The sequence below is a fragment of the Mus pahari genome, chromosome 4 (genome assembly GCF_900095145.1).
Source record: "Mus pahari chromosome 4, PAHARI_EIJ_v1.1, whole genome shotgun sequence".
NCBI classification, from domain to species: domain Eukaryota; kingdom Metazoa; phylum Chordata; class Mammalia; order Rodentia; family Muridae; genus Mus; species Mus pahari.
This window is the reverse complement of record NC_034593.1, coordinates 111968343-111983802: the sequence shown is the minus strand read 5'-3', so window position 1 is coordinate 111983802 and position 15460 is coordinate 111968343. Positions and strand designations below refer to the sequence as shown.

At 40.3% G+C, this 15460-nt stretch overlaps 1 protein-coding gene across 1 annotated transcript in view; it reads left to right on the top strand.

Moving 5' to 3' along the window:
• Ndst3 (N-deacetylase and N-sulfotransferase 3) overlaps positions 1–15460 on the top strand; it is a 145806-nt gene that overhangs the window by 118198 nt on the left and 12148 nt on the right. Inside the window, exons 9-12 of the mRNA XM_021195526.2 lie at positions 1477–1600; positions 4658–4832; positions 8281–8451; positions 10449–10558. Coding sequence (XP_021051185.1) covers positions 1477–1600; positions 4658–4832; positions 8281–8451; positions 10449–10558 — 580 coding nt within the window. The remainder of the gene's footprint in view (positions 1–1476; positions 1601–4657; positions 4833–8280; positions 8452–10448; positions 10559–15460) is intronic.

Genomic DNA, 15460 nt, shown 5'->3' with positions numbered 1-15460 from the left:
CTATTTTAACCACATTTATACTGTACAGACATTGAATATTCAAGGGCAATTTTAAAGAAAACTTTGAGTAATAAGAAAATACCAAATCTTGCACAAAGGGCAGTATGGTATCATTGCTCTCAAAATAAGGATGGCACTCTCTGCACCTGAGAGATTGTTCATGCTGGCTTTTGACCTGAAATAAAATTGGGAGAGCATAATCCATTAGATCACAAGTTAGACCACATGAGTGTGTAGAAACTATGGAGACACTTATATCCTAGGAATACTGAACGGATAGACAAGAGATATCTTTTGGTGATGATATTAGAAGCACAGTGACAGTTGCAAGTAACTGTGTAACTCTTGGGCAAACAAGTGCAAACTTCAGTAGCCTGAACTAAACACTTTTTTATACCTCCTGAAATATGTGAAAACACTAACTTTACAACTTTAAAAAAAAAAAGACTCCCAAACTATGTGAGTACGTCTAATGCACCAATATGTTCCCAATAAATGTAAATGCTGCCCTATGTCACTAAAAAGAACACCAGTTCTCTTCAAGCTTAACAATTTAAATAATTTTTGACCATTTGTTATTAAAAGATTGAATTCTTCATTAGCTTTCATGGGCCCTTAGAACAACATTCTGTCAAAGTTTATTATTATATCAAACATTATATTAAACAAGTAACAGTTTGGGTGATGAAATATATCAAATGATGATACAGTTCACTTATATTTTTTCTTTTTTCATTTAAAAAAATGGAGTTATAGGATGTCTTTTATTTTTGTTTACTTTTTAATTTATTCTTCTCACATGCAATACATCCTGACCACAGCCTCCATTCCTCCCCGACACACCCCATCCCCTTCTCCCCCAGATCCACAGGACTTCTGTTTCCCTCCAGCAAGCAACAGGGTTCACCGTGATATCAACACAGGATGGCACGACAGGTTACAATAAGATGAGGCAGAAACCCTCATATCAAGGCTGCCCAGCATGAGGCTAAGGGTCCCAGAGCAGGCAAACAAGTCAGAGGTGCTCCCACTCCTGTTCTTAGGAATCCCCCAAGAACACCAAGCTAAACAACCACAGCATGTACATGAAGGATACAGGATGTCTCTTAGCATCACAGAAAATCTGTGAAATAAACGAGGCAGATGGGTGTATTTTTTCTTTAAGAAAACTGCAATAAAGAGAAGCTAACAACCAAAGTCACCGCTGACAGCAGTGACTAAGCTAACATCAGAAGTCCATTTTCCCAGCATTGGTCCGCACTCACCTCTCATCTCTCTGCCTCTGCTGGGGAGAATGTGCCTCCCATTTGCTAGGTCATCTGTTCAGTTTGCTGGGGAGTACACTGAAAGAACCTGCCTCACTCGTTATAGTATTGAGTTATAGTATTATTAGTTAAAGTATTCAGTGCCTGAATCACTAACCATAGGAAACTGTGTTTTCCACTGACTGATTTCTGATCTCTGCTGTCATTTCAGGTACCACTGCCTTGTGTCTGTTCCTGATTATGCATCCTTCCATCCTTAGTAACTCCCCCAGCCCAAAATCCTTTGAGGAGGTACAGTTCTTTAATAGAAATAACTACCACAGGGGGATTGATTGGTAAGATGGGTTATTAGTATAAATCTAAAAGTATATGTACCATGCACAGTATAAACTTAGTGCTAATATTTAGAAACACCGAAGTTTGTGACTACAGATAACATTCATGCCACACATATTATAAATTGACTGACCAGCATTAAAAAAAAAAGCACAAAAGTCATTCATACCAAGGCTTTCTAATTAATGGGAGGGCTTCTTGCCCTGGGAGAGCCACATGTCAGTTACTGTTAATTATCCTTGAAGGTAATTGCAGATGTGCATTCAGAGAACTAGTGTAAGCCCCAGGAATGTCACTCTACCCTTGTGCACCTTTAATGGAGTGATGCTGTTGTCTGAATACATCGTACTCTATCATGTTTTGATGAAATTGGCAAAAAGTAACTAGAAATGGAAATGGGTGTTTATTTCATGAATTATGAAAGCTATAAAACGATTTAAAGTTATAAATTAAAAAAAACTAATTTTTACCTTTGAGTTAAAATTAAAGTATGTTAAGTATCTGAAGAAAATGGTTAAAATCAGAAGTAATATAGATTACATGTATAACGTAATGTAATGTAATATAATATAGGCTTTATTACTATATTATCTATAATATAGTAATAAAGTCTCTGTGGTCAGGCTTGTTGCATGATGTCAGTTTTCTAAAGATCAACTCTGCTGAGAGGTCCCTGTGGTTAATCTGTAGGAAGACTAATGGGTGAGTATCACTTGAGCATCTGTAGAAGTTGCATTCTAATTGTTCCACTGTTCATGGTCAATTTTTCTACACAGTGCTGGGTATTATTTACTAGTTGTGTGGTGTTAAATAAGCTAGCAACTACTTCAGCCTCTGTCACAACTTTCTCAAGTAGAGCAGAATATCGACATTGGGACAAAATGAGAAGGGGGGGAACCTTCTTTAGAAGTAAATTCTAGCAAAATCTTGGCATTCCTGCAACTTAAAAATAATCAATTTTTTCATCAATTATATCAACAAAGCCCTTTTGATCATAAAAGTGTCAATACTGTAATAAAAAGGAAAAGTTCTTCAAACAGTGTACAAGAAGATGACACAAATAACTAAATATAACTCAGTTAGGGTCAGGGTGATAGCTCCGTGGTAGAGCGATGCCTAGTATGTGCAGGGCCTGGGTTCAGTCCTCGGCACTGCAAAACATAAGTAAATAAATGGGAAAAGGCAAAACGCCTTATAGATCTGAATACAGCTACCAAAAGCGTACCTCAGATACTTTTGATTGACAAATTACACATTATAAAAGGCAATTTATGCAAATAATAGATAATGGTAACTGTTGAGTGTCATTTTATAACTGTAATTACAGCTTCGTTCTCGGCGGCATCCAATGTGCCCTCCGGCAGACTGCCAGGCCTCCCTGGTCTGTCCTAAATACTTAATCTCCAAGAGTGATCCTACCTGGCGAAACTTCAGGTCCTGTTCTGGAAATGTGGGCCAGAATCTCTTACATTTACTAGTTTGCAAATCAAATGTCTCTCAAGTTATCTGCATTCTCCAACTCCTAGAGAATGCGAAAATATGGTCAAACAAGATGAAACCTATTTTCTGTGCGAGTCTCTGAAACTAGAGAAAATCAACAGCATAGATCTAATATCCCAGAGGACTGTAAGGGCTTTTCAAAGCCTGAACTGTTCCATGTATAAAAGACAGATTGGAAAGTGGGTGTCTTTCGCTGTTAAATGCTATCTAATATCAGCACCTCTGTCCTTTTTATTCATTACTTTTTGGACAGTTTTTCAGAAGCAGGTTTGAGATAAGCTTGTAGCCAACAGACACTCATGATAACCCAGCCCCTAGAAGCAGTAAAAGCTTCAAAATAAGGCCAATATGTGGCACTGCTGGAAATAGAATATAAGCCACAAGAGATAGCACATCAAACATCCCTCAAATGTTTTAATCTCGTTTCCTGAAACAGGGAGCCAAATGACCTGTGCAACAGGGCAGTCCTTAGAACACACAGCAAGATTATATTGCTCTGGGTGTCTAGATGTCTCTGTCAGCTTTGCTTTGTGATAACAACTGAAGTCCTAACAGGAACCCTGGTTAATAGACAATGTCACGTGGGCTTAGAGTCACATGAGCTTTCCGGTGAAATAAACACACTATACACTGAAGTCATCATGGGACTGTTGGTGACTCTGCTCAGGAATTATTGAACTCTGCTCCACCTAAGTGGTGATGGCTCATGAGTTGAAGGCAGGAGGGGGCAGGGTGAGGCCATTATTATAAAATGTAACTCTTAGAAATTAAATTGGGAACAAAAGCCTTTTCTTTTCAATGGTTTCCCCATCCTGCTATAGAAATAGGTACTCTCATGAGCTGATGTAGCTGTGCCTGACCATTTTAGCAGGGATGGAACTTTAAGCAGATGTTAGCAGGGGTGGAACTTTAAGCAGATGTTGACATTTCTGGGCTTGAGCAGCCAGGTATTTCTGGGTTCACCCTTGTGGTGAGTTGGCTGCTCATTACCCTCCAGGCAAGCTTTGATGAGGTTTTGTACTAAATTCTAAAGAGAAACATAGTAACATAGTATTTTAAAAGGAAACAAATAAGCCCTGTCACTCTGTGCTTCGACACTCTGTGATTAAATATATCAGCCAGACCCAGCGGTTGGAGTGACTGTTTTACTGTGACAACAAAACCTATCCTGTATGATTTATTTTGAATGCCTTTTAACTAAAAGTACATCTGGTTCATAGTGTTCTCTTTGGTCGGCGGGGGGGTGGGGGGGTGTCTGTGCTGGTTTTCTGTTTAGATGCGTTTTGCACAGGAGCTGGGGGTTTGATTATTTTTTTTCTTATATCCTTGTTGCCTCATGATTTTTTTCTCTGAAATAAAGCAAAACAAAAAAAAATAGTTTGTCAGATAATCTTCTTGGTGTTTTGAACATGTTTCCTTTGCCAGCTCTCATAGAGAAAAGCTTGATTGTCAGTTTTTTAGGGGACCGATGTATTTCTTGGCCACTTTTAACGTCTTCAGTCACCAGCATATAAATGTAAAGGGCTTGTTTTGAAAAAAAAAATACTCCTTTCTAGGTACATGGATTTCTTCCCAGTCCCGTCTAATGTCACCACTGACTTTCTGTTTGAGAAGAGTGCTAATTACTTCCATTCAGAGGATGCTCCCAAGAGGGCTGCTTCTCTAGTCCCGAAAGCCAAGATCATCACCATACTCATTGACCCGTCAGACCGAGCATACTCCTGGTATCAGGTAAGGAAAGCATGTGCCCAACAGAGAGGAGAGTTTGTACAATGGAGGGTCATTTCCAGCAAAAGTGTTACTTCCCGTTGGAGGGCAGATTATCTTGAATTGGGTGCTCATAGTTACGCATGTGTATGCAGCTGTGTGGTGTGTGTGTGTGTGTGTGTGTGTGTGAGAGAGAGAGAGAGAGAGAGAGAGAGAGAGAGAGAGAGAGAGAGAGAGAGCGTGCACATGCATAAAGGAGGTCATTTCTTAGGAGCATTCTGCCTTGCTTTGAGGATCTCTCAATGAGAACTCCCTGGTTAGGCCATACAGTATGGGTATTGAGCCCCAGGGATCAGCCTGTCTTTGCCTCCCAAGCACTGAGGTGACAAGCACACGTCATCACATCTGTCTTTGTAGATGAGTTCTGGGAGTGAGTCTCAGGTGCTTCCATTTCCAGGGCAAGCACTGTGCCACCAGAACTAACTCCCCTAGTTAGTTAATACATCCAACAAAGCAAATGGTTTATTTTCGGTTGCCCAGGAGAAACAAACACTATCAAGGGTTGGTTTTTTTTTTTTTAATCTCATTCATTTGATAACTTAATAAAATGCATTAGTGCAATGAATTGCAATTGAAAATATATACTGAAATATTACATGTTTGTGTATATTCATGTGTATTTCAAGGTAAATGTAATCATTTAAAAGCATTATTCTCTTCAAGCACACACATAAATTACAAAGAGGCTAAATAGGTTTTCTTCTTTTAATCCATGTTTTATAAGTTGTAAGGTCTCTGTGGCAAACTCTATGATTGTGTTTCAAAACCAGCCATAGAGGATATGCAGGAAGCACAGCTGAGCTCAGTAAAGCTGCCCAGCTCCACAGGCTGGAAAGCAGTGGGAAGGCAAACATACACAGACTCTTTCGTCCCTGAAAACCCCGGCCTGTCCAAACTGCTCTATGCCCTTTTCTCGGGTGCTTATTTTCTTCGCGTTCCCAAGGTCTGCCAGAACTTGGCCAAGGCTCAGTCATTGTGAGATAATTCAGCATACTCTCAGGAAGTCTGTAAAATGTGCAGTGGTATTTTAATCACCTAGTAAAAAGAAGACAAAATTAAACATACGTACACAACAAAATTGAGTTTTTCATGCCCTCACTATGAATCTTTAGTTAGTTAATATTTCTCACTTCTACAATTTTGTTTTATGTTTTGAGACAAAGAATCACATAGCCCACACTGGCCTAGAACTTGCTACATAGCAGAGGATAACTTTGACCTCACCTTTCTGCCAAGGGTTGGGAAGACAGTCCTGTACTGCCATGTCTAGTTGATAATTTTTAAAATACATCCCTAATGTTTATATTTCATCTATCCATCAAAAAATTGTAATAATCTCTGCAAAGCATTGTTTGAAAAATGATCTGAGTTAGTAGATATTAACACTACTTTTTTTTTTGAGAAGCAGCACATTTGAATAAGCATAAAAACAATAAAGATGTAAATAATGCACAGACTCATTCAATGATAAAATCTGACTTAAAAGCAAGTTAGATTTATTAACAGAGGAATCTGAGCATTAGAGGAACCACTGGGCATTCTTTAAAGTAAGGAATGATTTGTAAGAGAAAAACAAATGGAACGTTTTAACAGTTCAAATAGAGCTATCTATCAAAGGGTCATCAACAGGACAAGACAGAAACAGAGGCCAATATTCTATTTCCCTAGAAACTGTAATCTCAAGACAAATGTGGAAAGTCATGGTAACGAAAACTTACTATCTGAGACCCTGCTGGTTGTCTCTACCTGAGGTTAGACACACAGTTAATTGCCCATGTTCTAAGTTGGCCCACACAGTTCAGAGCCTCCTGGATGAACACGTGTTGTACTGGCACTGGGGTGGTTTTAGTCAGCCAACTTTTTTTTTTAAGATTTATTTTTATTTTTAAGTACATGTGTGTATGTCTGTGTGTGGGTATGTGCATTGAGTGCTGGTGCCAAAAAGAGACCCGGTGTTGGATCCCCTGGAGCTGTGAGTTGCCTGTCATAGGTGCTAGGAATTGAACTCACGTTCTCTGCCGTCAGAGTGCTTTTAACCACTGGGTCAACTCTCCAGCCCCCAACAGCTAACTTCTTGACCGTTGTGCTATCAGAGAAAAAAGCACTATGTTCTTTTATATTTAGCAAAAACAGCTATTCCAGGTTCACAAGTGGAAGGGCGCATTGTGAGATGTTTCTAAGATGAACTGGCAGCAGACTCACAGGAAGGGACAGACTTTAGAGAGGCAATCATAAAAGATAATCTCCATGAGAGGGGATGGAGCCATCGGAAAGCTAGGGTCACAGCCACCCAGGGTCTGGTGTCAATCTTCTATGCCAAACTCAGAGCCATCTCTCAAGCCAAAGAATACATTGAATTGCAAGTTGACAGATTTCATTTTGTGTCTACTTTTTTCAAAAAGTATCTGAGTGAAAAAGAAATACACCTTGATTGGCTCCAAAAGAAATCAGATTGGAGTTCGGTAACCACTTAGCGCCCCAAAAGTGAGAATGAGTAGAATGAGTCCAGAGAGAGAGAGAGAGAGAGAGAGAGAGAGAGAGAGAGAGAGAGAGAGAGAGAATCCAAGGCTTTCAACTAAGAAAACATCATAAATACTGCAAACGAATCAGTCCGCAGTGGGTGAGCAGAGGCTGACAGAGCCTCTCGTGCAGTAACTGAAATTCCAGTTGCCACGAATGTGCTCTTCAGCTAGATGTGGTGAACGGCCACAGACTGGCAACCGTGCCTGACTGCTTAGTGATCAATTTGAAGAAAAGGTGATTGTCCTTGAGCCCGTGGGCCTGAGTCAGAGCCATTAGGAGACATTTTCATAATTCAGTGACTGCTTTCTGCATTTTCTCGTTCTGGTTCCCCACAAAGGTTGCCATTAGCTAAAATAACCTTGGCTTTTAGATGCTCAGTAATGTGCGGGTAAAGTCTGTAAATCTCACATAATGGGCATGCCAGAGTTGGCAGCACTTTCTCCATTTAAAGTAGCCAATGGAGCCTTCTAATCAAAACCTACCTTAAGAGTAGAATGAGCAGGGGAGCTGGTATAGAAAGCATATTCACGGAGCAGGATGGGCATTCGATTATGGGCAAGCAAAGAAAAACCACCTCTAATGGGGGTTTTGAAAGTTTACTTTCAGAACAAAATGTATAAACTGGGGACAAACTCAAAAACTATTGGTGTAGACATCCTATCGACAATAAATTAGCCTCTACTACCTAAGTTCCCAAAACGTACAATCTCACCAGTAGATTAACTTGAAACTTTGATGCTCTGAGCACAGTTTCATCTTCTATTAATTTAAAACATTAAATAACTGTCCAGTAGTATGCCATTATTTCTTTAGCTTTGTCAAAAGATTGGATTTTAATTATTTATGCCTATAGTTGAAGTTAGTTTAATTATCCATCTTTTCATTGCAGCATCAGCGATCCCATGAAGACCCCGCAGCTCTGAAATTTAGCTTCTATGAAGTGATCTCTGCTGGGCCCAATGCACCCTGGGAACTCCGAACCCTGCAGAAGAGATGCCTGGTCCCTGGGTGGTATGCCAGCCACATCGAGAGATGGCTTGTTTATTTCCCTCCGTTTCAGGTATGAAGCAACTGGGACTTACAGCTTGCTCATTAAGTGGGTGGTTTTGCCTCAAACACAGCAGAAATGGTCACTCGCTAAAACACTGCTGGGTTTTATCCTTTAGTTTCAAATGATGATACTGGCAGAGAAAAGCAGGCACATGTTGAAAAAAAAAATGGTTTAATTTTCTAAAAGTATCTCAGGCTAATTCTCCCTGTTCAACTTGTTAGCGTTAGCATGCCATCTCTGGCTGCATGAGATTTGAAAAGGTTCAGCTTCCTAAGTTCTGTTCTGACATTAATAAAGCCCGATGAGAAGGAATGTCTTCTCCAAAGCACAGACTTGACTTTGTTTAATGAGTACCATGGTCTCCCTTCTGAAACACCTTGCTGAAGTCTTCATGTGTCTGACTCCCCTCATCCCTTGCTTTGTCTCGTTAGCTTGGCATCAGCTTCTATAAACACTGAGTCCCTACGCTGGACTGCATAAGCAACCCTGTGACACCAGAACTCAGTCCTGTGGCACTATAACGTGTGTACAATATGATAGCTGTGACAACTTATGGCTAATTAAACATAAAACAGTTAAGTAAAACCTAAAACTCAGCTTATTTTCATTAGCTCCATGTGAATGCAGAATAGCTTCATGTTAGGTGCAGCAGTTTGTCCAAATAATGCTAAGTTCTATTGAAATGTCCAGAAAGGGGGTTTTGACAAAGTTGTGTGACAAGGTCTGTGACTCCCATCATGGCCTGCTGTCATTTTGTCATGCTGGTGTCATCCATCACCACACACCAGAGAAACAAATTCTTTCCCATAGTTTCTTTTGGTTTTGGTTTTGTTGTTTGCATTGTTTTCTTGAGGCAGGGTCTCACTCTTCAGCACAGGACTGACCCCAAGCCCACAGAAATCCTCTGCTCCAGCCTCCCAAGTGTTGGAATTACATATGTGGCCCCTGTTAGTTCTTTTTTTATTACTTATATGTATGGGTCTTTGTGGATGTGCATGTGTGTGGGTTCCCCCAGAAGCCAGAAGCCAGCATCAGAGCACACGGAACTAGAGTTACAGGAGGTTGTGAACTACCTTATGTGGGTTCCAGGAACTGATCCCTGCTCCTCTCTGAGAGTGTTATGTATTCTTAGCCACTCAATCATCTCTTCAGCCCCTTCCATTTCTTGCTCTTGTCTTGTTTGGTTGTTTGAGACAGGGGTGTGTGTGTGTGTGTGTGTGTGTGTGTGTGTGTGTGTGTGTGTAGCCCTGATCATCCTGGAACTCACTCTATAAAGCTAGACACAAACTCAGATCCACCTGCCTCTCTCTCCCTCCTGAGTGCTGGGACTAAAGGCATGTGCTGCCACTGCCCAGTGACATTCATTTCTTGAGTAGCATTCTGCCCATATTCGTGTCTCTGGGAATCATGCCTTCTTCCATATGGTTATCAAAGGATTTCTCAAATGCTGCTCCTGAGTGGAATTGGGGGATGATAGGTTCTCTGTCTCCTAAGCTTATTATAATCTTTCTATTCAGGAGGTGGAATCACAGCAATGGGGGAGGGGGGATGCTGTTTTAGTCATAGCGTCTTATACTATTCCTGGCCTCAAGCTCACAGTCCTCCTGGCCTGGTCTCCTGAGTGCTGGGATTTGAGGCAGGAGCCAGCACTCTGACTTAACTGGAATCTTTGTTCTGTAGTAGCCTTCTGTCCCAGTGTGAGTGACTCAACCCTTGAGTTGGGATCTCACAGTCACACTCCTAAGCACGCTTTGTCCCTTTTACTATCGTAGTTTTCATATCATTTCCAAGTTTTGTCATATAACATTGGAATGCTTAATTAGCTTGTCTTATTTCCAAGTCACTAATGGGAATTACCTTTGGCACCTCCCAACAATGTCTGCAGATCCCCAAGAACAATGCACAAGCAAATGTAGAGTACAGGAATTTGTCATTTTACAGTTGACACATGTGTTTTTCAACATCCATGTCTTTTTTTTTTCCTTTTTATTACTTTGGTAACTTAGTTGCTAATCATTGATGGACAGCAGCTAAGAACTGCCCCTGCGACAGTGATGGATGAAGTCCAGAAGTTTCTAGGAGTCTCACCTCATTATAATTACTCCGAAGCTTTAACGTAAGTTCATATTCTAATTAATTTCCTGATGTTTTTAGTAAGGAACTGATTGTAAAGAAATTGTAGTTGGATGATAGGATTCGCTGATTAGTGGCTTTTTTGAATGTTGACTATTTTCTGGGTTGACATTTTCCAATTGAGAAAGAACATTTAGATAGTGTGACAAAGAAATGTCCTCGATATTCTTGATTCCTAACTTGGCAAAGATTTCCCCTAGAACGAACATGGAGAAAAAAAAATAGTTGTGGCTCATTAAACTAACAAAGAACCTTAGAAGAAAAAGCTACTTGAAATAAGCGGCTACCCTGGCTAGTTTGATGTCAACTTGACACAAGCTAGAGTCACCTGAAAGGAGGGAACCTCAACTGAGAAAATGCCTCTCTAAAATACAGCTGTAAGGCATTTTCTTACTTAGTGATTGACGCTAGAGGGCCCAGCCCACTGTAGGTGATGCTATTCCTGGACTGCTGGTCCTGGGTTCTACACGAAAGCAGGCTGAGCAAGCCCTGAGGAGCAAGCCAGTAAGCAGCATCCCTCCATGGCCTCTGCATCAGCTCCTGCCTCTAGGTTCCAGCCCTGCTTGACTGAGTTTCTGCCCTGACTTATTAAGATCAGGGACTGTGAGGCTGAAGCATAAGCCAAATTAAACCCATGCCTCCCCCAAGTTGTTTTGGTCATGGTGTTTCACAGTGACAGTAACCCTAAGACTGTCGGTAAGCGCAGAACCCACTTAACAGGTGACATTGGAACTTCTTGGGAGCATGAAGACATGACTGGCACGGTTTAGGAAGTGACCTTTCTGTGGCTTTCAGAAATAATGTCATATTACAGAAAGAGCCCAGGGTTTGACTATGATAAGCCTAAGCATGCTTTCTGTCTTCCTTGCCTTTACCCACTGTGAATCTGACCCTGCCACCCTCCCTTCAACAGTTAACAGCACTGGTTTGGGATTGGTTTGGCTGGTTGGTTGGGCAGATGGTTTGTTTTGTTGGGAATTTGCTTGTTTTCGCTGGTTTTCCCAGGTGTCTGGCTGGAAACTGGGACTCAAGTGAGGAAAGCTAAACAGCAGAATTGATTGATTGATTGATTGATTGATTTAATGTATGAGTACACTGTTGCTGTCTTCAGACACACCAGAAGAGGGCATCGGATCCCATTACAGATGGTTGTGAGCCACCATGGGGTTGCTGGGAATTGAACTCAGGACCTCTGGAAGAGCAGTCAGTGATCTTAACCACTGAGCCATCTCTCCAGCCCTAAGAAACAGAATTTTAAGAAAGTGTCAGCTCTTATACAGTGTCTTCAGCTTCACGTTTGTACCCTCAGTCTCCCTTACATCACCTCATTCTCCTCTGCGGTCTGTCATGAGGGCTCTGCTTGCTCCCATCCCAACTGGGCAACTCGGCAGAGGGACTCAGATGGACTGAATCCAAACCACGTTCTCACTATATAGTTCTTAATTATAGGATTAATGGGTCGAGCATTATAGAAACTGAAAAAGATTATATCATGAAATACTTCTACTGTGCTTCTTAAAGCATAAATATTCTTAATGTTTATTATATAAAATTATAACATATATAAAATATATTGCTTATATATTTTAATAATTCCATGCAATATATTTTAATTACTTTCATCTCCCCTCTCCTCACCCTAACTCCATCCATACACACCCCTACATCAGCCTCCCTCTTCCAACTACATGACTTTTTTCTTTTCCTCCACATTTAATCTCATCACCATTCATCACCATCAATTTCTTGGGTCATTTCACCCCTCCCCCAACTCTTCCCAGATAAAACTCAGTTCCATGAAGGATTTGAGTTTGCATCTGCTGTTAAATTCTATTCTGTGACAATTTAAAAAGTGAGGAAAAGGTTTCTTCTTCCGTCCAGCACCCCTTGCAATAAAGAGTTGGCAGAAAGGCATCAAACCCCTGCGTATATAGCGTAACAACCATATGTGGAGATGTGTTAGATATTCTAGTTTAGGGGCCAAACGATACTATAACTCGGAAGTTTTGAGCTTTCTTCCCAGGAGTCACTTGCTTGCCGTTACCTGCTGGGCCAGTTTTCTATACTAGTATGGCCAGCTTTGTGGAGTTTTAGTTCAACAATTGATAGACACTAGCTTTAAGTATTTAACATTCAACTTAACCTTAAAGAAAGCTGAGTGCTTTTAGTTTGCAGCTAGAAATTCAAGTCCACTTTCTGCTTTCTGCTTTAAGTGTCTCTTTGAAAAGAGAGCTTTTATTTTCTAAACGATTTTCTATTTCAAGTTGGCTTATCTTTGTGTCTTTTTTATAGGGTTTCTGGCAAGGCATTGTGTTTCAGAAAGAAAAAAAAAAGTAAAGTAGTCTATAAAGACATCATTTCTTTTTCTTGTAGAGTGGTCCTTGACCTGCATGCTGTGTATTTGTCCTCTCTGCATCCTGCTCAGCAGAAAGCTTTTTTTATTCATCTTCACTGCAGGAAAAGGCAGTGTGAATTTGAGAGTCTGACCATCAAAGAAACACACTATATACAAAGAACTGTGGGTCACTGTGCACCTGGAATGTAGCTAGCTAAAATTACCCATTATGTGATTCTCTTACCTGGTCCGGCAAGTTGCAGGGTAAGATAGCGGTAATCTGTGAAGGCAGTTTCGGGTCCAGCAGGGCTGTCCTCTCTGTCACCTTGCTGACATAGATAATGTACTTCCAGGGTGTCTCTTTCCACATTTTCTTGTCAGTCATTGATTGGCCTGACACACCTTTTAAAAACCTGCTGTGCACTTGTTGTAGGCTATTTGGATAATACAACGTATTGTCCTGGTCTTGAAATGCTCTGTCTTCACCCCTTGCCCTCTTAGGTTGTTTATCTGGATCCTGGTCTAACAATCCCTTCCTCTAATCAGAGTCTCTAGGACACAATGGGTGTTTCTCAGTGCTTCAGAAATGTGGCCTGACTGTGAGAAGAAATACATTTCAGAAATAACATTGATACAACTTCCTAGTGTATACTTTATCGTTGCTTAGTATTTGACTACTGATGATAGTGAAGATTATCTGGTTTTGTACAAAAAGAAAAAAAAGAAAAGAAATGTGTTATCATGGGACCACTCCAACACAGCATTTCTAGGTGACCTCTTGTAGATATACTATATAATCTTGATATGCAGGAATATGCTAAGCAGTCTCTATGCTGATTATCTTCACTAGAGCTTATTAACGTATCAAAGGTACTTTCCAAAAAGAATGGCAAAAAGCACAAAAATAACAAAACAAAAACAAAAACTCAATAACCAGGGTATTTTTTCCCCACAATTGCTGAAGAAAATGATCCAAAACTCTAAATTTCACACAGAGCCACCAGATAACAGAGCCACCAGATAATATATGATGTTTTAAGTGACTTTCTACTGTCATGGTGGGCCGAAGTGATGCTCTGTAAGCTGTGTTACGTAGTATAAGAGACTGACTACTCATTTCAAAGAAAGGAAGAGAAACAGTGCCTGACACCGACTGTGCTAATTCATGGAGACCAAAATCAAACATAGCGACTTTTAATTTGCCCTATATCCAACCAGAGTTATCAGTGGTCAGCAGATGTTTCAACATGCTAACCCTGCAGCTCATCTCTTGTCAGGGACAAACTCGTTCAGATTAATAAAACCAGGCTGTGTTGAATGAATATTTAATCCTAATGCACTTTGAAAATGTCATTAGCGGGCACTGACAACGTGAAGCCCAGGGACTGACACAGTCTGTGTTTATCTTTTGTTTTGTTGTGTTTCCTGGTTGAGGCTTGGGTAAGTCAAGAGGGAATTTTGAAACCTCTTGACAATTAAAAAAAAAAAAAAAACCTCCTCATATCATTTTAATTACAGTCAAGTTAATATTGGCTAGGAAGTTCTTCCCAAGTCACTGCTGATAAATGTAAGTTAAATCTGCCATGTTAAAACTGTCAAAAAGTAGCTGTGATAGGAGCTATAATCTTTTGGATTTCTGGATATCTACATGAGAGCTCCCTGAACAGGCTAGGTGCTGGCAAGAAAACAGAAAGCCCACTCTGATGGGTTATGATTCATTCCTAAATGTTTACATAGTATACAAACACACATTTATGTACTGGGTACCTTATATGTAGACACATTTATATATAGCACCACAAGAACACTATGTGACTGCTGTTGTTATTGAAAATGGACTTCTTCTTATTGAAAATGGACTTTTTCATCTAATATATTCAGGATAGAGTTTCTCTTTCCCTAACTCCTCCCAGTTCCTGCCTAACATCCCACCCGCCTAAATACACACCCTTTCCTGTTCTCTCTTATTAGAAAGCAGGCATCTAAAAATAAATAAATATTGTGATAATCATAGAAAATAAAGACAAACCTGAAGAGGTCAAAGTAAGCAAATGAACAAACGGAAAGAAAAAAGGCAAGAATAAAAAGTACAAGAAACATAGAGCTAGACACAGAGACACTAACAGTCACACAGAGAAATCCCACAAAGAAACAAAATCAAAATCATAATATACATGCAAAACACATGCAGGTTGTGTTTTTTTTTTTTTTTGTTTAATTCCAAAACAAACCATTATGTAACGAACTCAAAATATACCATTGAGTTCCTTCTTGTGTTGATCACAGGCCTGTCCTTAAGTGTGCTTGAACACTCCATGAGGCTCTGTGGGAGAAAACAATTTTTCCTTTGTGAGCAGTTGTCAACCGGAGATGGCTTCTAGATTACAGACATGGGCTTGTGTCCTCTTCTCCTCTCAGCACTTAGATTCCATCTGGCTAGACCTGTGCAGGGCCTGGACATGCAGCCTCAGTCTCTGTCAGTTCATATGTACATCAGTCCTTCATCTTCATATGTACATCAGTCCTTCATCTTCATATGTACATCAGTCC